Source organism: Symphalangus syndactylus, chromosome 14 (genome assembly GCF_028878055.3).
Source record: "Symphalangus syndactylus isolate Jambi chromosome 14, NHGRI_mSymSyn1-v2.1_pri, whole genome shotgun sequence".
Classification (NCBI taxonomy): domain Eukaryota; kingdom Metazoa; phylum Chordata; class Mammalia; order Primates; family Hylobatidae; genus Symphalangus; species Symphalangus syndactylus.
In genome coordinates, this window is record NC_072436.2 from 53,621,577 (window position 1) to 53,646,908 (window position 25,332).

Below are 25,332 nucleotides of genomic sequence, written 5' to 3' on the forward strand. Positions count from 1 at the left end.
CCATTAAAGTGTCTGTCAGTGGGAATGTGTAAGTGACCCTGTGTTCCAGATCTCTGGCTGGGAAAGCAGAGTGAGTGAGTGACTGTGTGTGTGTGTGTGTGTGTGTGTGTGTGTTTGTGTGGTGACAGCATGGGGGTGCACCCACCTTTGTACTGATGGAGGTCGGTCAGGTTCTCCTGGTATGTGAGGATGATGGTCTGGTACTGGGTGACAATTTGGCGCCGGAGGCTCTCCCAGCAAGGAGACAGCTCTCCCAACTCCTCCAGCTCACACACTCTGAAAGCAAGACACAGATGCATCAGGCTGTGGGCTAACTGGTTTCCCCAGAGAGGCCCAGGAGGCCTACCCAGGACAACAGCATTTGCAGGGGAAGTATCACGGATGCCCAGGGCAGGCCAGGACAATGGTTACACTGCCTGTCTAAAGGGCAACTGGGTGGGAGGGGAGGACAAACAGCTACATGAAAGGCAGACCACTGACCACGTGGGAGTGTGTCCAGGGTAGCTTTTCACAGGAACTTAGTCAAATGTTCAAGGGAAACTAAGTGGAGGTGGGGAGAAGGAGACAGGCTGCTAGGGAGAAGCTTTACCCTGATGACCTGCAGGTGCCCTCAAGCACAGGCTCAAACCACAGCCCACCTGAGTCTAGGCAAAACAAAGTATGATCCTCCCGGAACAGAGAGAACTGCAGGCTGTGAGTAATCGCCATGAGCCGCCTCCCGCTTGCCTCGTCATCTACCCTAGGAGGCTATCAGGACAGCGTTTCTCATCACCTCCCAGGTTCTCCTGAGGTATGGGCCTTCTGCCCTCCCCCGATAAGGGAGCTGCAGAATCTAAAACCGCTCAGCTGCAGCCTAGAGTTGGCTCCTCAGCAGTGGGTTCCACAGATCATGCTGCAGTCACAAGCCCTTCTGTCTCATTGCCATCCTTTTTGGGTATGGGACAAGGACCATGGGAGCTGGCATCTCTGATTATTCTTCCTTCCGTGTCTATGTAAGAGAGGAGCTGTCTGAACCTAAAAGCGGCCCGCTGTGTCACTGTGGATGAAATCAGGCCTGACCTTGTCTTTATGTGTGTGCTCAACAGAGGCACAGGGTAACAGAAGGGGGAAGGGGGAAGAGGAGGAAGAGAAGAGAAGAAAAAGAGGAATTGTTATCTCCAAAAAAATAAAAGCTGTATAAGAACTGAAATATAAATTCCTTAGCTCAGCAATGAAGAACAGCTACACAATCATAACAGCAAAATCACAAGACGGATTTAAAAACAAAAAGCATAACCAAATTAGGAAAATGGGGACTGGGAAAGTATAAAGGGCCAAACCCTCAGCATAGAAAATCGGTAGCTAATCCCTGAAATTGATTAATGAAGAGAACACTTTACACATATATTTAGAAATACATCAGTAAACACTAACATTCTCAAAAAGTAGTTGTTTCCAGGAAGTAGATCAGAAAGCAGAGCCCCAAGAGTTGTTCTTAGTTAAAAACTTTTCCACGATTTTTTTTATACTGCACTCATGTTTTCCTTTGAGAAAGAAAAAAAGCTAAATTTTATATAAGTTCTTAGGAAATCTGACTTGTCTAAATTGTTTTTAAAAGCTGTGACATTTTATTATTATTAAAATAGCAAAATTAATATGAAAGGACACCCAGAGCAGGTAGAACTACGTGGCCAGCCGGCCCCATGGCCTCAGGCCGCTCTGAGCACAGCAGCTCTGTCTGCCAGGCCGCTGCTAGTTTCCCTGGAATGTGTCTGCCCGTGTTCATGTGGCAGCTTCCTACGCTTCAGGGGTTAGTTTAATGTCGTCATCTCACAGAGGACTGCCCTGATCACCCTCTTTCTTCTCACAGTTCCCTTTTCATTTCCAGCACATGCTGACACATCTGGAGTTCCTGCATGAGGTTCCCAGTTCTGTTTCCAACCAGCACCCACGTTGAGCTCACCAAGAAGCCTCCCACCAAGAACAGTGCCTGACATGTGGTGTTGCTAAAAACAACAACAAAACCCTTGAACTAAAGCACTTGTTAAATGAATGAATTCTTGGCCAGGAATGGTAGGTCATGCCTGGAATCCCTGCTTTTTGGGAGGCCAAGGTGGGAGGATCACTTGAGGCCAGGAGCTGGGGACCAGCCTATGCAACACAGCAGACCCTGTCTCTACAACAAATGAAAAAATTAGCTGGGCATAGTGGTGTGTGCTTGTAGTTCTATCTGTTCAGGAAGCTGAGATAAGAGGATGGCTTGAGCCCAGGAGTTTCAGGCTGCAGTAAGCTATGATGGTGCCACTGCACTCCAGCCTGGGTGACAGAGCAATTACTGTCTCAAACTAACAAAAAAATGAATAAACTCTTTAAAGTTATAATACACCATGTAATGGGAAATTAAAACATGAAAACTGAAGATACATGGAAAAGTAGATTGTCACTGCATAAATATACACAAATATGGACAAAGCTGAATGAAAATTTTTAAAATTAAAATATTAAAATATGTGCATACATAGAGAAAGCAACTGGCAAAATATTAACAATTGGTGATTTTAGGTGAAAGATATCTAGGTGCTCATTGCATTATTCTTGCATTTTTTTTTTTTTTTTTTTGAGACAGAGTCTCGCTCTGTCACCCAGGCTGGAGTGCAGTGGCGCGATCTCGGCTCACTGCAAGCTCCGCCTCCCAGGTTCACACCATTCTCCTGCCTCTGCCTCCCAAGTAGCTGGGACTACAGGTGCCCGCCACCGCACCCGGCTAATTTTTTGTATTTTTAGTAGAGACGAGGTTTCACCGTGTTAGTCAGGATGGTCTCAATCTCCTGACCTCGTGATCCACCCGCCTCGGCCTCCCAAAGTGCTGGGATTACAGGCGTGAGCCACCGCACCCGGCCTCTTGCCCTTTAAGTTTGATGTTTTTTCCAAGTAAAAAATTTAAACAAAATAGCTCTTTGAAAACAGCAGGATTCTGGCTGCCTTGCTTTCTTTCATGCTTCTGTTATATTTTTATAATTAACACCATTTGAGGACAAGGAGGAGAAATGACAATCTGAGGCTATCCCCCAAAGTTCATATGTCAGAAACTTCATCCTGAATGCCACAGTTTTGAGAAGTGGGACCTTTAAGAGATGATGAGGTCATGAAGGCTCTGCCCTCATGAATGGATTGATGTCATTATCATGGGAATGGGTTGGTTATTGCAACAGTGGGTTTGTTATAAAAGCAAGTTTGGCCTTCTCTCAAGAGCGCTCTTGCCGTGTGATGCCTTCCACCACAGGATGATGCAGCATGAAGGCCCTCCCCAGATGCCAGGACCATGCTTTTGGACTTCCCAGTTTCCAGAACCATGAGTCAAATACTTTTCTGATCATTATAAGTTACTCAGTCTCTGGCATTCTGTTACAGCAGCACAAAATTAAAACAGAGAGAGACAGGGGACATAATCTGCACAGGCTGGGCCACCTGTTGGGCTTCTCACCTTAGGACTGACAAAATATGCCCTGGGTTGAGAGATGCAGAAGGGTTAAGACCCTTATGGGACCACAGTGAGCTGACAGGTTATACTCAGTCTTCTGGAGCCCTTATCTATGACCCTAACCTAGAAAACTACTGCTGGGCAGCTAGGATCAAACAATTACCAGTTATTTCTAACTTTCTGAAGGACCAGTGAGAGGTGAAAGAAAAGAAGAGGAGGAAGGCTGGGCATGGTGGCTCACACCTGTAATCCCAGCACTTTGGGAGGCCGAGGTGGGTGGATCACCTGAGGTCAGTAGTTTGAGACCAGCCTGACCAACATGGTGAAACACCATCTCTACTAAAAATACAAAAATTATCCAGGCTTGGTGGCGCACACCTGTAATCTCAGCTACTTCAGCGGCTTAGGCAGAAGGATTACTTGAACCTGGGAGAAGAGGCTGCATTGAGCTGAGATTGCACCACTGCACTCCAGCCTGAGCGACAGAGCAAGACTCTGTCTCAAAAAAAAAAAGAGTAAAGAAGAGAAGAGAGGAGGTTCTGAGTGTGGGACACACATCTGGGTCCAAATACACTGTCTTATGAAATCCTTGCACAGGAATCCATGATCCCAATGAGCTAACTGAGGCTTAGGCAAGCCAAGGCCACAGAGCTGCAGGGGGAGAGGCTGTGTTTGTGGTCCAGTCTATCTGATGCCAGTGCTCTGCCTGCTATATCTCAGAAAGGAAGGGGCACATGACATGGGTATGATGGACAGTCAGTCCTTCCATGTGGCCTCACCTGGCTGCATCTTCCTCTAGTAGGAGCTTCACGAACTGCCGGGGCACGTGCAGGGAGAGCACGCTCTCTGCCATCTGCTCCAGGATCCGCAAGTGGTTACCATCAGTGGTTGGAAACCGGTACATGCGGCAGATGGCACCACCGAACACTGAGGTGGGATGACAGGGGAGACAGGCTGCATATGAACTGGCTGCAGACCTGCCTCATGGGTTCTCCTCCCCCGGCCCTCAGGGATGGTGACACCTCAAGTCCTCTCACTGTTCATCTCATGGGAATTAAAACGCTTACACTGAAAACCCACCAAGTGGCTAGGTCTGAACATTTCTTCCCAGCAACATGCAATCTTCCTGTCCCAGAACATGTAACTAACTCTAAAGTACAAGAAGCTGGAGGCAGGGAGGCTGTCATCAGTCACCAACCCCAATGTGAAACAGGAAAGAGTGAGATGAAGTATTACTTCCTTGGAGTATTACTAATTCTTTTTTATTTTTTAATCCTCTTTCAAGGAAAATTATTATTGTTTTTTGTAATAACTCTTTATATGCTGCAAAAAGAACACAATGATAAGCAGCAGAGAGGTGACAATTAGGGTGCATGGCTGGGACAATCGCAGCAGGTGGGGAGCAAAGGGGACTGCGGGCCCAAGTGGGTACTCACAAGAGAGGCAAGAATACCAAAGGAGGAAGCTGTTTACCCGATTTCAGCAAAGTGTCCTTTCGCAATGAAGCGTATTTGGATCGGATTCCTAATGCCTCTGTCAAGCTCTCATCGACGGGAAGAACCATCTGATAATGTTTAAGGAAATGCACAAGAAAACTGTGAGATTCAGATGACTCCAGAACATTCAGCAGAAACAGTGGCCTAAATACATCATAACATAACTCTTAAGATGAATATCCACCATGAACTCTACAATAAATATGCTGCCCAAGCCACAAAGTCATTCACCTCCCAGTGTGTTGAATCACTTCATGCACACACAATTCTCTAGGCATGCATGGTTTCTCAGTCACTTCACCTTCTGTTTCAGTGTTCTGATGTACAAAACGAAAGGAAGAGAATAGATGATGCCAAGGGATATTTCCAGAACTAACATTCTGGGCTTATTTTGGGTGAAATGAGACATCTCTGTATTGTACAACAATGACTACTTACCAGTGCTGGGGCTCTGAAATTAGAATTTTTCTTTGAGTGTCTGTGTGAGAGACTGTGCATGAGAGTGGGTACAGGAGGGTGTAGCTAAAGAGGGGGAGGAGGATCAGGGAAGAGGGGAGGATGTGAAAAGGTGAAGGTGTGCACCAGGAGACTGCAGGGCATGCATGTGTCTGGGAGAGGAAGGTATTAACAAAACAGGACAGATGACCTGGGTCCTAAATGCCTCTTTGCTCACCCTCCACACCCCCCAAGTTGCCCCAACTGCAGTTCTTCCAGTAGGGCTCTTTCTCGCTCACTCCTGCCCTCTAGAAGTGGCCAGTGTGGCACCCAGAACAGAGGCAGGCTCCAGGGCAGCGGGGCTTTACAGGCAGGAGCCCTTTTTCCTGCTTCAAGGTGTGCCTAAGGAGGACCGGAGTGTCCATGGGGAGCAGCATCAAGCAGCAGGCCCTGCCCTTTGCTGAGCACAGAGGCTAAGTCCACGAGGGCTGCATTTTTACTGATTAACTCCCTTGCTCTTTCTAAGGGAGAGGAGGAAAGTGGCGTAACTCACCCTCCCATTGACAGTGTCCACAGACCGGGTCACAGGGGGACGTTGGTCTGACTTCTCCTCCATCTGCCAGCCAATCACGGTGATGTTACCCACACGGTCACTCTCTGCAGACCTGTGATGCACAACATGCTTTAATGAGTGGTGTTGGAACTGTGCTTCTTTTCTGCTGAAATACAAAGCCCTAGCCGTACTGGGTCATCAGGGTCCTGGGGACAGCAGGGCCGAGCTGACTGACCAGTCAGTCAGCATTCACTGTGCACACAGGGCTCCTCCCAGGCAAGACAGACGAGGAAACCATGGGGCATAGTGGAGGGCTGTGTCTGAACGGACACGCACCACAGGGAAGTGTGGACGTGCTGGTGAAGTCAGAGGGGGCCTCCCTGAGGAGGAGCCAATGCTGTTCCCGAGCTGCTGCCAGTACCTGGGCTCACCCCCGCCCAGAGGGTGAGGGGGACACGTGTCAGACTGAGGACTAGAGAACACCTTGTTCTGGCCCTGGGCCCTTTTCTCTTCCTTCCCACCCCACCTTCAGGCTTATATTAGCCCAAGGCCTAAGCCTGGACTCCAAGTAATGGAATCCAGCCAGGGCTTCCTGAAGCCCTTGAATCCTGATATGACACAGCTGATGCTACCCCAGCCTCAGTCAGCTTCACCCTGACATCTCGAAGGGTGGCTGATGGTGGCCTGGGCTCATCTGATTCATCCAGGGAGCCTGGGGACACCCTGGAACTTCAGGCTTTCTATTTACAAGGTTTCACTTAACCAGGTTCTAAATTTTTGTCTGGTGTCCCATCTACTGACCATTTCCTTTGTGATTTCCTCGCCCTGTCCTCGTGCCTGTGAAGTCCTTTCCTGCTCTATCTGTTCAATCATCAGCCGCCTTTAGCTCCTTTAAAAAGAATGTCCATTTTGTACATTTAACTCTAACCCAACTAGAGTTAACTCTGACACATGATGTAACTAAATACTTTTCTCAAAGCCCTTTCCCTTACACGATCCCTCTCATTTTACCTAAGATTGTTCCTTTTTCCTGAATCAAGTTCTCTAAACAAACTAAGGGCTGCTGCAGGGCTCTTATCCTGTCCACTGATTAGACAGCCAATGCCTGCAATACTGTCTTTACTTACAGTAGCTTCAGAATGTCTCAATATTGCAGGGACTTAATTTTCTGTCAAATTTTCCTTGCTATTTTAGATTATTTTTCCAGATCACAGTTCTCCAATTTTTACATTATTCTGAAAAAAGAACACCATGTCAGGGTTTTGGTGGGAAGTGCCCCTAAAATGATGTGGAAGGATTGACATCCTGATATCTTTCATCTTTCCATCCTGGGACACAGTGGGGGTTTCTCTTTCATTCACTCATTCCTTCTACAAATATTTATTGAGCACCAGGCACTATTCTAGGTGTCTGGGAAATAGCAGTGAAGCAAAGCAGACAAAACTCCCTGCTGTCTGGGAGATTATATTCCACTGGGGAGGAACTAAATAATGGAGAAACACACCTAGTATTATTAGATATGTATCTAGGCTTTCCTTTAGGGCTCGGTACAACTGTGCTCATATCTCCTACAGATGCTAAAAGTTTCCATTCCCTGATAGGCTAAGTAATTTGTTTCGCCTCAATAGACAACACAGTGTCCCCAGGCAGACTGGCTTCTGGGAAGGGAAGGGTGCTCTCTCAGTATAGGAAGTGGGTCCTTTCCCCATCTGTCCCTGGACCTCATCATTCCAGATCCTTTCAAGGGAATAAAACTGAATACCAACCTTAGTGTTAAATGCAACCTATGATGCCTGTCCTGGAGCAGATCTTTGACAATGAACGTTCCAGAGCCCAGTAAATACATCTGAGGAAGAGAAGGAAGAGAGGCAGCATTGGTGCACTTGCTTTGCTTCTGATGCAATTATCATGGCCCCAGAGAGTCCAGCTGACTGCTTCCCACAGCACCTCTTACCCTTATGTCAGAAGCCCAATGGGAAAGCTTAAAAATTCTCAAAGACAAATGCATTTAGACATGAGTTAACTTGTGAGCTAGTAGTGAAGTCAATCTATGTTCACCTCTCATTCAAACGATTACATAATTTTTTCAAAGGGAAGAAAATCCCACGAACTACAACACATTACTTAACTGTTCCCTGAGATCTATCTTTGACATCATACACGGAGAGTTTGACTTGTGTCATCTGATTGATAAGAGAGTCTTGAAAGAAGGCAATACTGCTTAGAAATATAGGATTGTTGGTTCCCTAGAACAGAAAAGGAAATAATCAGAACACAGGATTGGATTTTTAAAATGTAATTGCTTTTGAAATACACCATTTTCAGAATGAGAAACTAACACTCTCAAGGTCTTGAATCAACACAAATGCTAAAGGCAGCTTAAATAAATACATAAAACAAACAAACAAAAAAACTCTGCTTTTTAAAAGAAAAAAAAGAAGTCTGACATAGACCATTACAGATCCACATACAATAAATCAGCCCATTACACAAGCTGTGCCTGAGGACTCATTTCATGGCTTTCACACTCAACAGGAGGAATTTTTAAAAACTGAAACAAGTTGGATGTCCACATGCATTCTTAGTTTTATAACTTAAAGTGTAATGTGTATTTAGACCCACTACTTTGGGTTATTTCTTTAAGAGGTACAAACAAGCAGATGAAAGAGAGAAAATGAATGGCTTAAGTGGTTGATTATGTATTTCTAGAAGCCTGTGTTTGGAATAATTAAAGCCTGACTTTTTAAAAGCTATCCTTTTTTTAGGATCAGCTAGTAGTTTTTAGATCATAGGTGACTATTTCCTGGCAGCTTGGCCATGTCCTCCAAAGCCCCATAATACCATACTCTCTCAGGCACCAGGTAATGATCACAGCCACCGTTCCCTGGGCCTCTGGCTCTGTTTTCTCTCTGGAGATCCAGATCCAGGTGGTCAAGCTGACTGGACAGCTCCACCTGGGTGGGCTGCTGGGGCCTCAACCAACTCATCTCTCCCCTCCACCCACCCTTGGCTAAGGCCACCTCTGACTCCCTTTCCAAGCAGGCTAAAAGCCCAGGCATTCACTTTCGTGCCTTCTTCTCTGTTGTTCTCAACCATCCAGTGATCATGAACTCCCCTTGCAAGGTCCACCTTCAAAGTCTCTGTCACACACTCCTTTCTTTCCACCCCCTCCAACTCTCACTCCCCCAGATGCCTGTCCTATACAAGTTAGGACATCTGGTCAGGTGACTCCCCTGCACAGAAGCCTACACTGGCTCACTACCATCTGCTGATAAACTCCACAGCCTTCAAGGCTTTCTTTCCTTGCTCTCCTACTTGTGCCTTTCACACACTGATCAGGATACAGTTAGATCCCAAACCTGCATGATCCTTCCGTATGGTCACAGATTTGCATAGCCACAACAGACCTTTGGCGTGCTCTTCATGTAGAGTCCCCCGACTGGCTACCTGGGCATCACTTGGGAGCTTGCGAGAAATGCAGTCTTGGGCCCTGCCCCAGACATACTGAAGCAGAATGTCATGAAGCCCCACCCTAGGAAGCCTGCTCTGATTCTCACAGCCAGATAGGATCCCAGCCTCCTGGTGCTCTCCTCACCTTCCTACTCCAATACTTCCCATACTCTGCTGTGCATAGGGGCAGCCATATTCATTTCTGCCTCCCCACCCACCAGCTGGTCAATTCCTCAGAGCAGGGACTGTGCCCTGGTGGGCTCTGTATCATCCACAGTGCCTGGCACTATGCTAGATGTGCAGGTAGCACTCAACAAATGCTTAGAAAGCAGAATTGTTGATGTGAACTTGGAAATAAGTTTCTAAGAGACTGAAAGGGTGGGCTAGCTTCCAAAATGCACAACTGGTGAAGAAGAAGAAATGCAGTTTAAGTGTGATAATTCTTCACTTTACAAATAAAACTCTGCAGAATCTCATGCCACCAATCCTACACTTAGTGTTATGTAATGTGCTCGATGATCTAAAAGGATCATCCATAAATGTTTATCATGTAACTTACTGGAAAAAGTAAACATGTGACGCAAAACTCAAAAGGCTGTAAAAACCAACAAAAATAGGGGTATGTCTGGACAAGAGGGTGGTAAATAGTTAATACTCTTCTAAGCTTTGATTAATGAGCACCACTCTTCCAAAGTAGCAGCCAATTGGAGGTGACATGAAGGAATTAGGTCTTACCTCTTACAAGGCAATGAAGCTTACAGGATCATTGTTCAAAAACAAGCTGCCAATAGTTAATCAATAACTGTAAAGGATATGGCAATATAAATGCTACCCAGATGAGTAAACGTGATGAAAAATATCAATATACTGAAAACCCACAGGAAAATAGCAACAACTCACGTAAATACAGCTTCAGCTACAGATGCACAAGTAACTGAACATCAGGACATGAGACACCACCAGGGCATGTCCCACAGCCCCTCAGAGAGGGACCAGCAGCACCCACCTCAATGATCTCCGTCTGTGCGTGCTTCGTCCAGAATGCCTGAGGAGGGGTGGTGACACTCACCGCAACAAAACTATTTGGCTTTCGATCTAGTGAAGGAGTATGCAGCTCACTGCAAGCTACAGAATCAAGATAGGAAAGAAACGAATCCTTTAAAACCACTCTCATTAGTTGTCTGTTCCAAACACATTCAAAGAAAGCACGAAGAGTAAATGACATTCAAAGAGATGAGACAATCACATCATCAGTTGTCATAGGGAGGTGATCTTTTAAACTTGAAACAATCTCTTTTCATGCCCCCTCCCAGCCACCCTCCAAGACAGCAATGCCATAACTTCAGTGAAAGGCTGTGCTGATGGGGGCTTCCCATGTCCATGGAGTGGAACACAAAGCCAGAAATCTCATATAGGTCCAACCCTTCAAGTCTGACCTCGGTAACTATTCCAACTCTAACCAATTGAGTGAAAGAGCCACAGAGTCTATGAAATCTAAGACAGAGCTACCCGTGCTTGCATCCTGTGACTGCTCTGGCTGACTGAGCATATAGTGCCCCACGTGTCTTGGCAGGTGGATGGATGGATGCTGGAAGAAAATTAGAATTCTATGGCAAAGTAAACAAAGCTCCTTTTTTTTTTAAAGTGAGCCAGAGCCATTGTTTATTTACAATCAATGATAAACCACATATATGACAATGGTCTCACATTATAATGGAGCTGAAAAATTCCTATTGCCTAGGGATGTCACAGCCATCCTAATGTCCCAGCACAAACACATTACCTTTTCTATGTTTAGACACACAAATACTTACCATTGTGTTACAATTGCCTATAATATTTAGTACAGTAACATGCTGTCCAGGTTGGTAGCCTAGGAGTAACAGGCTATACATGTAGCCTAGGTGCCTAGGAAGCTGTGCCATCTGGGATCCTGTTAGTACACCCTATCATGTTCACACAAGGACGAAATCACCTAATGACACATTTGACAGAATGTAGCCCCACCATTAAGTGACACACGACTATACTTAATGCCCCAAACTGTATACTTAAAAATGGTTAAAACAATAAATTTCATGTACATTTTATCACAATTTTAAAATAAAATAGAAAAAACGTATTAACTCCAATTTAAAAATATATTATTGTGTCCACAACAGGTGAGACAAATGCACAGGAAATTCAGGGAGAGGAGGAGTGATGGGATGAAGGAAGACACTAATAAAAATGAAAGAAAGAACAGGGAGAAAAAAGGAGAGATTAAAAGACAAAAAATACAAAGAGGGAAGGAGGAGTTATAAATCTGGAAGGGTGGAGGAGAGCAATACCTTGGCATGTTTTGAGGAGAGTTTAGTTAGGAAGATATCTTTGTCATGTTCATTCAGAGTAACTTACTGGCTATCTCCATCCTTTGAAAGGACCTGTGGTGATCTAACTAACCACTGTTCACAGCTCAATCTGCTCTTTTGGGTTCTAATTACACTTTTTCTGACATTAAGATTGCCATACCATGTCTCTCTTTTGTTAGCACACACATTTGTGTGTGTCTGCATGTTTTTCTATAGTTGCTATTCATGCAGCTATAACCCAGATGTTTACCCCAAATCTTATGTCTTTGAATTTTCAATGCTTTCTCTATTGGTGAACGTCCATCTGGAATCATCAGCCTTCTACTGAGGAACATCTCTTAGCACTGTTTATACTGTAAGTATGGTGTTGACATTCTTTCAGCTTTAAAGGTTTGAAAATGTCTTTATTCCACCTTACTTCTTGAATGAAATGTTCTCTAAGTAGTCATTTTCTCTAAGCCCTTTAAATATATTGTGTCTAGGCCTTTGTTTTTTCTGTTATGAAGTCAGCTGTCGGTCTAGTTGTTGCTACTTTAAGCCTTGTGTTTTCTGGTAGCTTTTATAATTTTCCCACTGAGTGTGGCTTTCAGTAGTTTTATTATGATGTGCCTAGGTACATTTGTTTTTATTTATTCTGTGAATTGTTATATTAGTTTGGGAGAAATGCTCAACTATAAATATTGCTTCTGACCCTTTTCTGTGTTCCTTCTTAAAGAAACAAAATAAATGTAATATTAGCCCTCTCACTATGCTGTTTTTACTCTCTTCTGATTTTTTTTCCATTATTTTTATTGCTCTGACTTCATTTTGTAAATTTGCTTCTTGAAATTTTTCTTTTAATTCTAGAATATCTATTTGGTTCTTTTTATGGTTTCTAGTTCTCTGAAAATGTTCAATAATGTCTTTATTCTTCTTTACCTAGTGTTACGGCTGAATGTTTCTGTCCCCCAAAGTTTCTTTAAGTAGGTCTGTCCTCTGACACAAATCCCAAAATTTATGTGTTGAAATCTTATATCCCAATGTGATGGTATTATGGGTGGGGCCTTTCAGAGGTGATTAAGTCATGAGGGTAGAGTCGTCATGAATTGGATTAGTGCCTTAAAAGAAGAGACACAAGAGCTTGCTTCCTCTGCTCTGCTCTCTGCCATGTGAGAACACAGCAAGACTGCGTCCATCTGCAAACCAGGAAGCTGGCCCCCATCGGACAACAGATATTCTAGCATCTTAATCTTGCACTTCTCAGGTTCCAGAACTATGAGCAATAAATTTCTATTTTTTAAGTCACCCAGTCTACAATATTCTGCTATAGCAGCCCCTATTAACTAAGACATATAGTCAATAACAGTTATTTTAGTGTCTGTCTCTTAACTGTAATATATACAGCCTCTTTGGGTCTATTTCTATGTTTATTGTTTCTGTTCATATTTCTTATCTCCTCTTGTTTCTGAGAATTCATGATTTTATGCTGAACACTATATTTTAAGAATTGCTTGTAGAAATTATTTGAGGTCTAGGATGGTGCTGTCTTTCTCCAGACAAGATTTGTAACTACTTCTGCAAGGTTCCAAGGAGCACTAGCACTCTAAAATATTTTCATTTACTTTCAGAAACTTAATGGACCTGTAGTCCCTATGAACACCAACTTCTGGTTCCCCTTACTCTAGAGGTTTAGATTTAGCCTTTCAGATTCTAGATCAAAGTGAGAGGGGTTCCAACAAGTATCCTTCCCCTAACGGACCCTAGAAAGCAATCCCTGTCACTTCTCACTGAGACACTGTCTAAAGCACTGAGCAGCCTCTGGACCTCTTGGCCTTCCTCTTGGGAACCACTGTAAGCCCTCAAGGGAATAAGTGAGCCTCTGCTCTCAGATTCCTTACTGTCCTATCAGTTCTCTAGTCGCATGGACCAGATATTTCAGATTTTTTTTCACCTTTTCTAGTTGTCCTTAATGGTAGATTTGATTTTTGTTTGTTATTTATCTAGAAAAAGATTTTCTTTCTCCTTAGAATTTGTTAGTCTCATAAGGAGATGCCTGGCAGGTGGAATATTCTTGAGTCTCAAGTCCATTCTTCCCTCTGGAAAGAATTCCTCTGTTGCTTCTGGCTTGCTGCTACTCCTCTTTCCAGCTCTCTCTCTGCTTCTAGGTCTCCTATCAATCAAATACTAGAACTCCCAAATCTGTCATATCTCTTCATCAACAATCTCTCTTTCTTGATATTTTGTCCTTCAACTGTGAGATGGTTCCTTCATTTACCTTCACAGATTTGTAAGAGTTTTCAGCAGCGTTGCTTTGATTTTTACTACATGTTTCTTTCAAGATATGATTCACATATCATAAAGTCCACCCTCTTAAAGTATACAATTCTGTGTTTTTTGTTTTGAGATGGAGTCTCACTGCTGCCCAGGCTGGAGTGCAGTGGCGCGATCTCGGCTCACTGCAAGCTCCGCCTCCCAGGTTCACGCCATTCTCCTGCCTCAGCCTCCTGAGTAGCTGTGACTACAGGTGCCCGCCACCATGCCCAGCCAATTTTTTGCATTTTTAGTAGAGATAGGGTTTCACCATGTTAGCCAGGATGGTCTTGATCTCCTGACCTCCTGATCCACCCGCCTCAGCCTCCAAAGTGCTGGGATTACAGGCATGAGCTACTGCGCTCGGCCCAATTCTGTGGTTTTTTTTTAAGACATTCAGAGTTGTGCAACCATCACCACAAATTCCTCGACATTCTCATCAATCCAAAAACAACAAACCAAACCCATTACCCCCATTCACTGGTCCCCCAAGAAAACACTAATCTACTTTCTATCTATATAGATTTGTCTATTCCATATATTTCATATAAGTGGAATCATACAATAGGCGGCTTTTTGTATCTGGCTTCTTCAATTAGCATATTATAAAGGTTCATCCATACTCTAGCAAATATCTGTACTTCGTTCCTTTATATTGATAACATTCAATTGTATAAACACACCACATATTGCTTATTCATTTTGGAAAGACATTTTTGATGAATAGAAAATTCTTGGTTGTCTTTTTCTTTCAGCAGTTTGAATATGTCACCCCACCACCTTCCTGACCTCCATGGTTTCTGATGAGAAATTAGCTGTTATTCTTATTGATGATCGCTTATACATGATAAGTCACTCCTTTCTTGCTGTTTTAAAGATTCTGTCTTTGGCTTTCAACGATTTGAGTATGACGTATCAAGTGTGGATCTCTTTGAGTTTATCCTATGTGGAGTTCATTGGGCTTCCTGGATATGTAGATTCATGTTTTCCATCAAATATGGGAAGTTTTTGGTCATGATTTATTCAAACATTTTTATCTCCCCCCTTCTCGATTTACTCTTCTTCTGGAACTCCTATTATACGTATATTGGTGCACTTGACGGTGTCCCACAGGTCTCTGAGGCTCTGTTCATTTTTCCTCATTCTTTTTTCCTTTCTGTTCCTCAGACTGGATAATCTCAATTGACCTGTCTTCAAGTTTGTTGATACTTTCTTCTGCCTTCTCAAACCTACAGCTGAGCCTCTCTTAATGAATTTTTCATTTCAGTTATTATAATTTTGAACTCCAGAATTTGTATTTAGATATCTTTATAGTTTCTATCTCTTCAAGTCTCTATTTGGTGAGACACTGTTCTCACACTTTCCTCAGTTCTTTGGACATAGTCTCCTTCAGTTATTTGAACATACTTAAAAATAGGTGATTTAAAAATCTTTGTCTACTAAGTTAAACATTTGTGCCTCCTAGGGATGGTTTCTACTGACTGTATGGGTTTTTTCCATCTGTGTATGAGCCATACTTTCTTTTTTGCAATGTCTCATAACTTCTTGTTGAAAACTAGACATTTTAAATAATATAATGTGAGATCTCTGGAATTAGATTCTCTCCCTTCCCCAAGCTTTGTTGTTGCTGCTCTTTTGTGTGGCTGTTTCTTCAGTGCCTTTTCTGATCTAATTCTGTAAAGTAATACTCTTTTGTCATGTGTGGCCACTGAAGTGACTGCTTCATTAGGTTAGTAGTCAGATAATGGTTGGACAGATATTTCCTTAAATACCAGAATCACAGACCTTTGGTGTAGCTAAGAGTCCCTGTGTGTATACTGGGGTGCATTTTCAACGTTCAGGAAGGCAGTTTATAACTCTGTCTTAGCCTTCATTTGCCACTTGCATAGAACCTCAGGGTCAATCTCAGGTAATTGTTTAGGGCCTTCTCACATCTCTTGAGTATGCACACAGCTCTGGACATGTGCACAGCCCTTCACTGGCCTTTGAGGTTCCCAGGAATATGAAAGAGCTTTTCAAATCTCCCTGTGAATATCTCATTCCCCAGCTTTCCCTTTTAAGGTTTTTTTGGTTAGCTTTTTGTTTGCTCCAACCATTACTACTACCTCTGGCAGCTGCAATGTTAAAAAATGGACAGTGATTGTTTTTGACAAACATTCTCAGGGAAAAAGCTGTTCTCACTGATTCTGAGTTAAGCCAAATAAAGGCAGGTACAGGATGTGGGGTTTTCCAGGGAACTGCCAGACAGGCCAAATAATGATAACTCTCTAAGAAAGGGGCTTTTTGTAGGATCTCCAACCCCATTCTGTCCCCTTCAGTGACTTTTAGGCTACTGATTTTCACAATAACATCAAAGATGTTGCCTTTAAAGTCTACCTGGAGCTAGAGAGAGGATGATAGCAACAGGGCAAGTTAAAACATCATAAAGCTCTCTGTTCTAACTAAGAAGCCGTTTGATATGATTTGGATGTTTTGTCCCCTCCAAATCTCATGCTGAAAGGTAATCCCCAGTGTTGGAGGTGGGGCCTGGTGGAAGGTATTTGGATAATGGGGGACAAATCCCTCATGAATGGCTTAGCACCATCCCCTTGGTGATGAGTGAGTTCTAGCTCTGACTTTGCGCAAGACCTGGTTGTTTAAAAGTGTGTGGCACCTCCTCCCTCTCTCACTTAATCCTTCTCTCATCACGTACGATGCTTGCTCCCGCTTTTCCTTCTGCCATAAATAAAAGCTCCCTGAGGGCTCACCAGAAGCTGAGAAGATGCTGGTGCCATGCTTGTATAGCCTGCAGAACCATGAGCCAATTAAACCTCTTTTCTTTATAAATTACTCAGCCTCAGGTATTTCTTTATAGCACTGCAAGAACAGACTAACGCACCATTTTTCTTAGATAAATGCTACCCAGAGTGCTGTAAGCCTCTGTTAATTTTCAGAGTTCTGAAACAATTTATTTTGACCATTTTTGCCAGTATACTCATTGCCTTTATAGAAAAGAAGATTTTTGGAAGTCTTCACTCTGCCATATCTGCCCTCATCATTCTTATTTTTAAATGTCAACTAGTGGTTTAAAATTAATAAATTGATTTTTATTTCCAAAAATTAATTTTGGTTCTCTGTAATATCTTCTCATACATCTTCATGAACCTTCATTATTTATCGGATACAATAAAATACAAAGAGCTTAGGTTTTTCTGTTCAATGAGTTTTGACAATCATAAACACCCATTTAAGCACCATCAAAACAAGATAGTACAAATTTTTCATCAGACTAGAAAGTTCCGTCTTGTACAAATCTCCTAGTTTTGCAAGCATTTTCTGATTTCCATCACTATTCTTTTGTCTGTTCTTGAATTTCATACAAACAGAATGCTTTCGAGACTCATCTATGTTGTTACATGTATTGATAATTCATTCTTTTTTAAAAAATGAGTCATATTCCATTGTACAATTTATTCATTCTACTGTTAATAGATATTTGGGTTGTTTTCCGTTTTGAACTATTAAATAAAGGTGACATAAATGTTGTTGTTCATGTCTTTTTGTGAACACTTTTTCATTTCTTCTGCATAATTACATACGAGTAAAAGATATTTAACTTTATGAGGGCCGGGTGCAGTGGCTCACGCCTGTAATCCCAGCACTTTGGGAGGCCGAGGCGGGCAGATCACGAGGTCAGGAGATCGAGACCATCCTGGCTAACACAGTGAAACCCCATCTCTACTAAAAATACAAAATATTAGCCGGACGAGATGGCGGGCGCCTGTAGTCCCAGCTACTCGGGAGGCTGAGGCAGGAGAATGGCGTGAACCCTGGGGGGTGGAGCCTGCAGTGAGCCGAGATCACGCCACTGCACTCCAGCCTGGGCGACAGCGAGACTCTGTCTCAAAAAAAAAAAAAAAACTTTATGAGAAACCAACAGTTTTCTAATGTGTTTGTATCATTTGCCACTCCCACCATCAATATACATAAGTTCCAGTTGGGTAGAGTGTTTTGTTTTGTTGTTGTTGTTGTTGTTGTTAATTTTACCCATTCTAATAGATGTGTTCTAATTTGCGGTTACATGATGACTAATGCTGTTAAGCATCATTTTAACATGTGCTTATTGTTCATTTGTATAACTTATTTTGTCTAGTGTCTGCTCAAGTCTTTTGCTCATTTTAAAAATTTGATTGTTTACTATTTATTTGTCCTTTGTGAAGTATATGTGTTGTGAATATTTTTTTCCAGTTTGTGGTTCATCTATTCATTTTCTCAGTGATGTCTCTTATAGAAAGCAATTTCTTATTTTGATGAAATTCAATGTATCCTTTTTAAACTTTAGGGAGTGGTAGGCAGAGAAGCCCCTCCCTGACAAAAAGTATCTATGTCCCAATCCTCAGAAACTATGAATAGATTACATTACATGGCAAAAGGGACTTTACAGATGTGATTAACGGCTCTTCAGATGGATTATGTGGATGGGCTCAATCTATCACAGGAGCCCTTAAAAGTAGAAGAGGAAGGCCTTAGGGTGAATCATAAAGATATAACAATCGAAGAAGAGGCAGGAGAGATTCAAAGCACGGAAGGCACTAGACCTGCCACTGCCAGCTTTGAAGATGGAAGAAGAGGACTGTAAGCCCACAAGAGGAATTTGAGTGGCCTCTATGAGCTGGGAACGGGCCTTAACTGATAGCTAGCAAAAAAATGGGGTCCTAAAATTTAAAACCACTAGCAACTGAATTCTGCCAACAATGTGAATGAGCAAGGAAATAGATAGGAAATAGGCCCCAGAGGCCTTCTAAAGAAAGCCAGCCCTGCTAACACTGATTTTGGTGTTGTGAGACTCTAAGCAAAGACTCAGTGAGCACACTGGATTTCTAATCTAAGGGAACTGTAAGATAATACATTTATATTGCTTTAACATGCTAAATTTCTGGTAATTTGTTATGGCAGCAGTAGCAAACTAAAACAAAGAGTGCTTTTTGTGCTCTGTCCAAATCTTTGCTTACCCTGAGTTTGAAAGTTCTCCTATTTTTCTTCTAGAGGCTTCAAGGTTTTATTACTATTTTAAGTTCTCTTTTGTTTCTTCTATTATGTCTGCCTGGACAGGAATTCCCTAATTTGACTGATCTACTTGTCTCTTCTTTAAGTTACAAAGTACCCTTAAATGACCTGTGGCCTCTCTCTACCTGTGAGGTGTGAGTTTTATCAGGTGTGAGTTTTCTTGACACCTACGCAAGGTAGGAATATTCAGGTCTTTCAGGCAGTAATGATGGCAGACGGACTAAGGTACAGCAGGTGGCCAAAGGCTGGGAAGATTGAGATTACTTTAAGGGTTGATGGTCCCACGGCCACCTTCAGAACATGCCTTCGTACAAGGGACATTCTCTCCTGGCCTCCTCCCCCAAACCAGCCTATCTAAATTTCAACCAGGGTTTGATTCCTGGCTCAAGTTCCATAGCTTCCATTAAGTTTTCTCTGAGCAGCCCGCAGGCTCACTTGCTCACTCACAGCAGCCCAGCTGCTGTAGCATATTGCTACTCATTTGGCACACTTGGACATTCCCACACTACCTTGGTGGTGCCCCCGCCACCAAACTGGAAAATTAATGTAGTCAGGCTCCAGCAGAAGCGGTTCACAGGAAGAGGGCTGACGCGCCCCTTCCCTATTTCCTGGTTCAACCAGAAGGATGCCAAATCGGGTTACCCTGTAGTCTATAGGGTAGTCATGGGGAATCATCGGGTACCTGCCAGCACTGCTGCAGTGTGGAGCCCAGGTGCTGTAGCATATTGCTACTCATTTGGCATATTTCCATAGAAACCACACACCTCTGATATGTAAGCCTTGTCTCTCCAACTTGATCGTCTGTAATCCCAGCTGAATAAATGCTAAATAAATGCTGTTGAGGTAAACTGCATACATTTGATTCAACAATGCTATATTCCAGAGTATATCCTAAGGAAATAATCGGCAAAATGTATGAATGATCTATGTATGAATACGTTCACTGTGATGGTGTTTATAACGGCAGATTGGGAAGAACCTGAATGTCCAGCAATAGGAGGCTGGCTAAAATAAGTATGGCACAGCTCTATTAGAGACTCTATGAAGGCATTTAAAATGATCAAGCAGATCCCATATATATTAAAAAAGGTATTTTGCCACATGAAAAAAGAATGTCAAGAGCACTAGGATGACATGTTTGGAAATAATTCCATCACTTCCACAACGAAAAATCATTAAAAATCTCCATATAGTACTCTGTGAGGGTCAAACATATATATTTGGAAAGATATATACCAAAGTGATAACTGACTACCTCTCTGCAACATTTTCTGTATTGAAGGTTTTACAATGAACATACATTTTTAAAATTTTAAAGTTTTATTTTAGAAGTCAACACATTTGTCCATTCAATAATCCAGCTCCTGCTCCTCGCTTTTTAAAAAACTGGGGTGGTCGGGTGCGGTGGCTCATGCCTGTAATCCCAGCACTTTGGGAGGCCGAGGAGGGCAGATCACGAGGTCAGGAGATCGAGACCATCTTGGCTAACACAGTGAAACCCCATCTCTACTAAAAATACAAAAAATTAGCTGGTTGTGGTGGTGGGCGCCTGTAGTCCCAGCTACTCAGGAGGCTGAGGCAGGAGAATGGCATGAACCTGCCTGAACCCGGGAGGCGGAGCTTGCAGTGAGCCGAGATCGCATGACTGCACTCCAGCCTGGGAAACAGAGAGAGATTCCGTCTCGAGAAAAAAAAAAAAAAAAAAAAAAAACTGGGGTAAAATTCACTTTATATAAAATTCATCCTTACTTTTTAAAGCAGTTTCTTCCTTCATGTGCCCAATTAACATGACATGACTATATTACTCTTTTTCGTTCACCAGATTCAGAAATGTCCTGATTTATAGGCGGATGAGGATTTTTAACTCAATTATACCAACTGTCATTCTCTCTCCATATGCAATCATTTTAGCTCAATTTTTGTTAAATCCACATTGTCATGGTGAAAGTTAAGCACATATTACTCATTAAGAACCATGTGGGATTCCTCCCATTTCTCTCTTGTGATGACCCTGTTTCCTGGATCCCATGACTTCTCTGCTCAGTGTGGTCCCTCTTTAGGATGGCAACACATCCTCCACTAGCTTCCGGAGAAAGAATACAGGAGAAGTAAATTTTTGCTGTACAACTCTGTGCAGCTGAAACAAGTTTCTTCCTACCCTCACATTTGACTGATAGTCTGGTTGGGCAGAGAATTCTGAATTGAAAACATAACTAAAGGTGTTGTCTCACTGTCTTCAAGTTTCCAATGTCACTGAGACATTCCATGCCAGTTTTATTCCTGATTCTTGGGTATGACCTGTTTTTTTTTTCTTTCTGGAAGTTTTCAGGATCTTCATTTTATTCCCTGTGATCTGAAATTTCACCACAATATACCTTGTTATGGGTCTCTTTCAGCATTGCGCTGGGCCTTGGTAGACATTTTTAACCTACAGACACATTCTTCAGTTCTCGGAGATTTCCTCTTTCTTTGCATTTTTACTCGCAAAATTTCCATTTCTATTTCTTACCCATTTTCTATTTTGTTTTTTAAAATCTTACTTTCTGGAAGAATTCCTTGACTAACTTCCAAACTTTATAGAATTTTTTAAAGTTTGTCTATCATATTTTAAATTTCTAAGATTGTTCTCGTTCTTCAATTGTTCTTTTTATCTTTATAGTGTCCTGGTTTTGTTTTATAGATATACTAACTTTTCTTGAGTACATAAATTATAATTTCTTTTTTTTTTTTTTTTTGAGACAGAGTCTCGCTCTGTTGCCCAGGCTAGAGTGTAATGGTGCAATCTCGGCTCACTGCAACCTCCGCCTCCTGGCTTCAAGCAATTCCCCTGCCTCAGCCTCCCGAGTAGCTGGGATTACAGGCACCCGCCATCATGCCTGGCTAATTTTCGTATTTTTGTAGACACAGGGTTTCGCCATGTTGGCCAGGCTGGTCTTGAACTCCTGACCTCAGGTGATCCGCCCACCTCGGCCTCCCAAACTGCTGCGATTACAGGATTGACCACGCCCGGCCAATATAAATTATAATTTCTTTAAAACTTTCTGCAATGTCTCTGTTTCTTCCAAACTCTATTTTTTGTTTCTTTTTCATTATTATTTTTTAGAGACAGGGTATCCCTCTGCAGGCCAATCATAACTCACTGCAGTCTCAACTCCTAGGCTCAAGGGCTCCTTCCACCTCAGCCTCCTTAGTAGCTGAGAATACAGGCATGTGCCACCACAGCCAGGTAAGTTTTTTTTTTTCCTTTTTAGAAACAGGGTCTTGCTATGTTGCCCAGGCTGATCTCAAACTCCTGGCCTCAAGCAATCCTCCTGGCTTAGCCTCTCAAACTGCTAGGATTACAGGTGTGAGCTACTGTACCCGGGCAGTAGTGTACTTACACTTTTATGGGTTTTGCAATTTGTCCAAGTCTTTTGGGGCTGGGGGGTGCTTAACCACCTTGATCTTCTTTGTCTCTCAAACAAGCAGTAGCATCCTCACGTAGCACAGGAGGAAATTGTTCCAGCAAGGTCGAGTGGCAGGCTCAAGGCCATGTGGTTAGCCTGGCATGGTCAGGGCTGGAATCCAGGTCATCTGACTCCCCAGGAGGTGCCTCTTTTATGTCACACCACCTCTTGGACACTGGTGCCAGGCCACCAACTAATGTTGACCAAGGAATGGGAAAAGGGGAGAGGAGCGCTGGGTTGCATTGGGCTCTGATGGAGAGGCGTCTCAGGCCTCCTGGGTAAGCACAGTGATGCCACGTATCGCTGACCCCAGACTCAGCACATTCTGATCCACTTTTTAGTATATTCTTATCTGATCCTGAGAAAGAGAGCATGCAGGTGCCAATGTTGCCTTTTATACAATAGGGAACTGAGGGCTAGAGAGTGAAACTCAGCCAACACAAGGCCTTGCAGCCAGGGGCAACAAAGCTGAACTCTAGGCCTGGTTTCCCTAACCCCTCCTTCCCTTTCTCCCATTGGGGTGGGGGTGGGGAAGGCCTCTGTTGGCAGCTCTAGGTGGGCTCACCTCCCTGTCCCCAGCCACCTGTGGAGAGCATACCCCCAAGGGGGCAGGCCCCATGCTGAAGAGACAGGAGCCTGTGGGCACGGAGCCTCCAAGGTGCCTTCCCATCCACAGAAGTTCATAGCTGTGAGGGCTCCGTCTTCTCAGAAACACTGCAGCAGTGGTGGCAGCAGCAGCAAGCCCTCTGAGATAAGCCCATGCACTGGTGGCAGTGTTTTTGTTTTCATTTTTAAATAAAATATTTTTTAAAACAAAAAAAATAATGAAAGATACCTACCTAAGCTAAATTCTAAAATGGGCTCATCTGGGTCTTGTATATTTCCTGAATAGAAAAGAAATGACAGAAAAATCACCCTTAATAAACTTTTCTCTGTTTTCAGATTAAATGCACAAATAACCCTCTACTTCCCCCCAACAACAACAACAAAAACTGCCATGCAAGACAATTTCTTTATTTTAAAAATATTTTGTTTTTGAGATTGCTAAGAAGTCCCTGACCCCACAACCAAACCCCTGCTCCTCCTCAGATCTACATATCCACAACAGGGAGGGCTTTTACTATGGCCTGGGCATGTGCCAGCAAAACACTTGGGACATTCCCACACTACCCTGGTGGTGCCCCCGCCACCAAACTGGAAAACTAATGTAGTCAGGCTCCAGCAGAAGCGATTCACAGGAAGAGGGCTGACGCCCCCCTTCCCTATTTCCTGGTTTAACCAGAAGGATGCCAAATCGGGGTACCCTGTAGTCTATAGGGTAGTCATGGGGAATCACTGGGTACCTGCCAGCACTGCTGCAGTGTGGAGCCCAGGTGCTGTGAGCTCATACCTGGAGCCCGGTGCAGGCCCTGTGAGGCTCACCTGCCAGAGAGAGGCCCAGCATGTCGGCCGCCACGTCAATGGTGGAAGCCCGCTGCATTGCACGGGCCCTGGCACCATGGCGAGGGCTGTGCTCTCTTGCTGTCATGATGTCATTGGTGATGATGTGCTTCTTGATCCTGGGTCAGACCACGCCTGATTACCCGGGAAGCGTTGGCACCAAGCCCTAGTCCGCTAAAGTGGCAGTAGCCCTGAGAAAAGGAGCACTGGTAAGAAACCATGGGGATGGTGACAGAGAGAAATCATGCTCTCATTTAGAAAGAACGTGACCTAACACAGGCGTGGTACAATGACAGGGTTCCCCAGCATGTGAGGAACCGGGGTGGACTGGCCGCTGCTCCCTGTCCCTTCTGGTCACTTCTTTCTCCCCACTCCCCAACACAGGGTGTCCATGGGATCCCTTGAGGATGTCCTGTCCCTTCAACGGAGATATGCCACAGTGAATGATGGTTTTCATATAATTATAAAATATGGCTTTTGAGATTTTCTTGTTCTCTTTATTATGCTCTTCTGTTGGCAAGTCTCTTAGAACCTTTAAAAATTTAAATCAATTCACCACAACCTCTGTGAGAAGGGTAAGAGCTGCAGAAGAGTCTGCTGCCCACGGGCTACATATAGGTGGCAAAACACTAGTGAGACGAAGCTCACAACTCTAACCTGCTGGCTTTCTTCCCAGAGCTGCATAAACTTCACGTGTGTCTGGGTCTCAGGCTTTCCTTCCCGCAAAGCATGTAATCTAGGCCTAGGCGAAGTGGAGGGTGCTGTGCTATGGAAAGGGAGGGCTCTGGGTAAAACACTGCCACAGGCTGAGTCAGACGCTTCACACGGCTCAGAGCTCCAGAGCTCACACTCTGCTCTCAGAAGTAGGTTAAGCAGCGAGAAGAGTGTTTCAGGTTTTTCCAACCCTATATGCTACAACTCCTGCTGTCTCTAGAAAGAACCAACCTTTAGAAGTTAAGATAATTATACTGAGCAATAAGCCTGGTTTAAAACACTCTCTCAGAGGTCTTCATATTTCCAGAGACAGCCCTGTCTTCTCAAAGGGTGTCCACACCCTGTGCCTGAAGGACCTGGGCTCCTGTCCTTGGGTTAATTCACCAAACAACTTACTGGACATGTTTGCTCTTGGACCATGTGGCATTTCTTCATAGAGGCATGTCCAAATCCATCATCTAAAAATAAGAAAGCGAAAACTTAACAAGCTGGTCAAACATGAAGTTTCTGAGACTGCAATGCCTAGAAACGTGGAGGCCAAGAGCTACTCCATGTTTGTTTGAGCTCCACACCCCAATCCAACCTTCTGGCTCACACATACAAGTTTTGCTCAAACCCAAAATAAATGAGAAAGAGAAAGCACATATTCCTC

At 43.5% G+C, this 25,332-nt stretch overlaps 1 protein-coding gene across 35 annotated transcripts in view; it reads right to left on the bottom strand.

Moving 5' to 3' along the window:
* Window positions 1-25,332, bottom strand: part of INPP4A (inositol polyphosphate-4-phosphatase type I A) — a 150,084-nt gene that overhangs the window by 50,453 nt on the left and 74,299 nt on the right. For 33 of the 35 annotated variants that reach the window (XM_055242070.2, XM_063617651.1, XM_063617657.1 and 30 more), the window contains 10 exons: window positions 25,077-25,138; window positions 23,949-24,157; window positions 23,366-23,410; window positions 10,401-10,519; window positions 8,074-8,190; window positions 7,711-7,790; window positions 5,945-6,056; window positions 4,934-5,024; window positions 4,240-4,387; window positions 146-276 (listed from right to left, as the gene is read on the bottom strand). In XM_055242070.2, coding sequence (XP_055098045.1) covers window positions 146-276; window positions 4,240-4,387; window positions 4,934-5,024; window positions 5,945-6,056; window positions 7,711-7,790; window positions 8,074-8,190; window positions 10,401-10,519; window positions 23,366-23,410; window positions 23,949-24,054 — 949 coding nt within the window. In that variant the 5' untranslated portion in view covers window positions 24,055-24,157; window positions 25,077-25,138. Of the gene's footprint in view, window positions 1-145; window positions 277-4,239; window positions 4,388-4,933; window positions 5,025-5,944; window positions 6,057-6,745; window positions 6,834-7,710; window positions 7,791-8,073; window positions 8,191-10,400; window positions 10,520-22,460; window positions 22,720-23,365; window positions 23,411-23,948; window positions 24,158-25,076; window positions 25,139-25,332 lie in introns of those variants that run through there. The other 2 variants (XM_055242073.2, XM_055242074.2) reach the window with 2 other exon arrangements.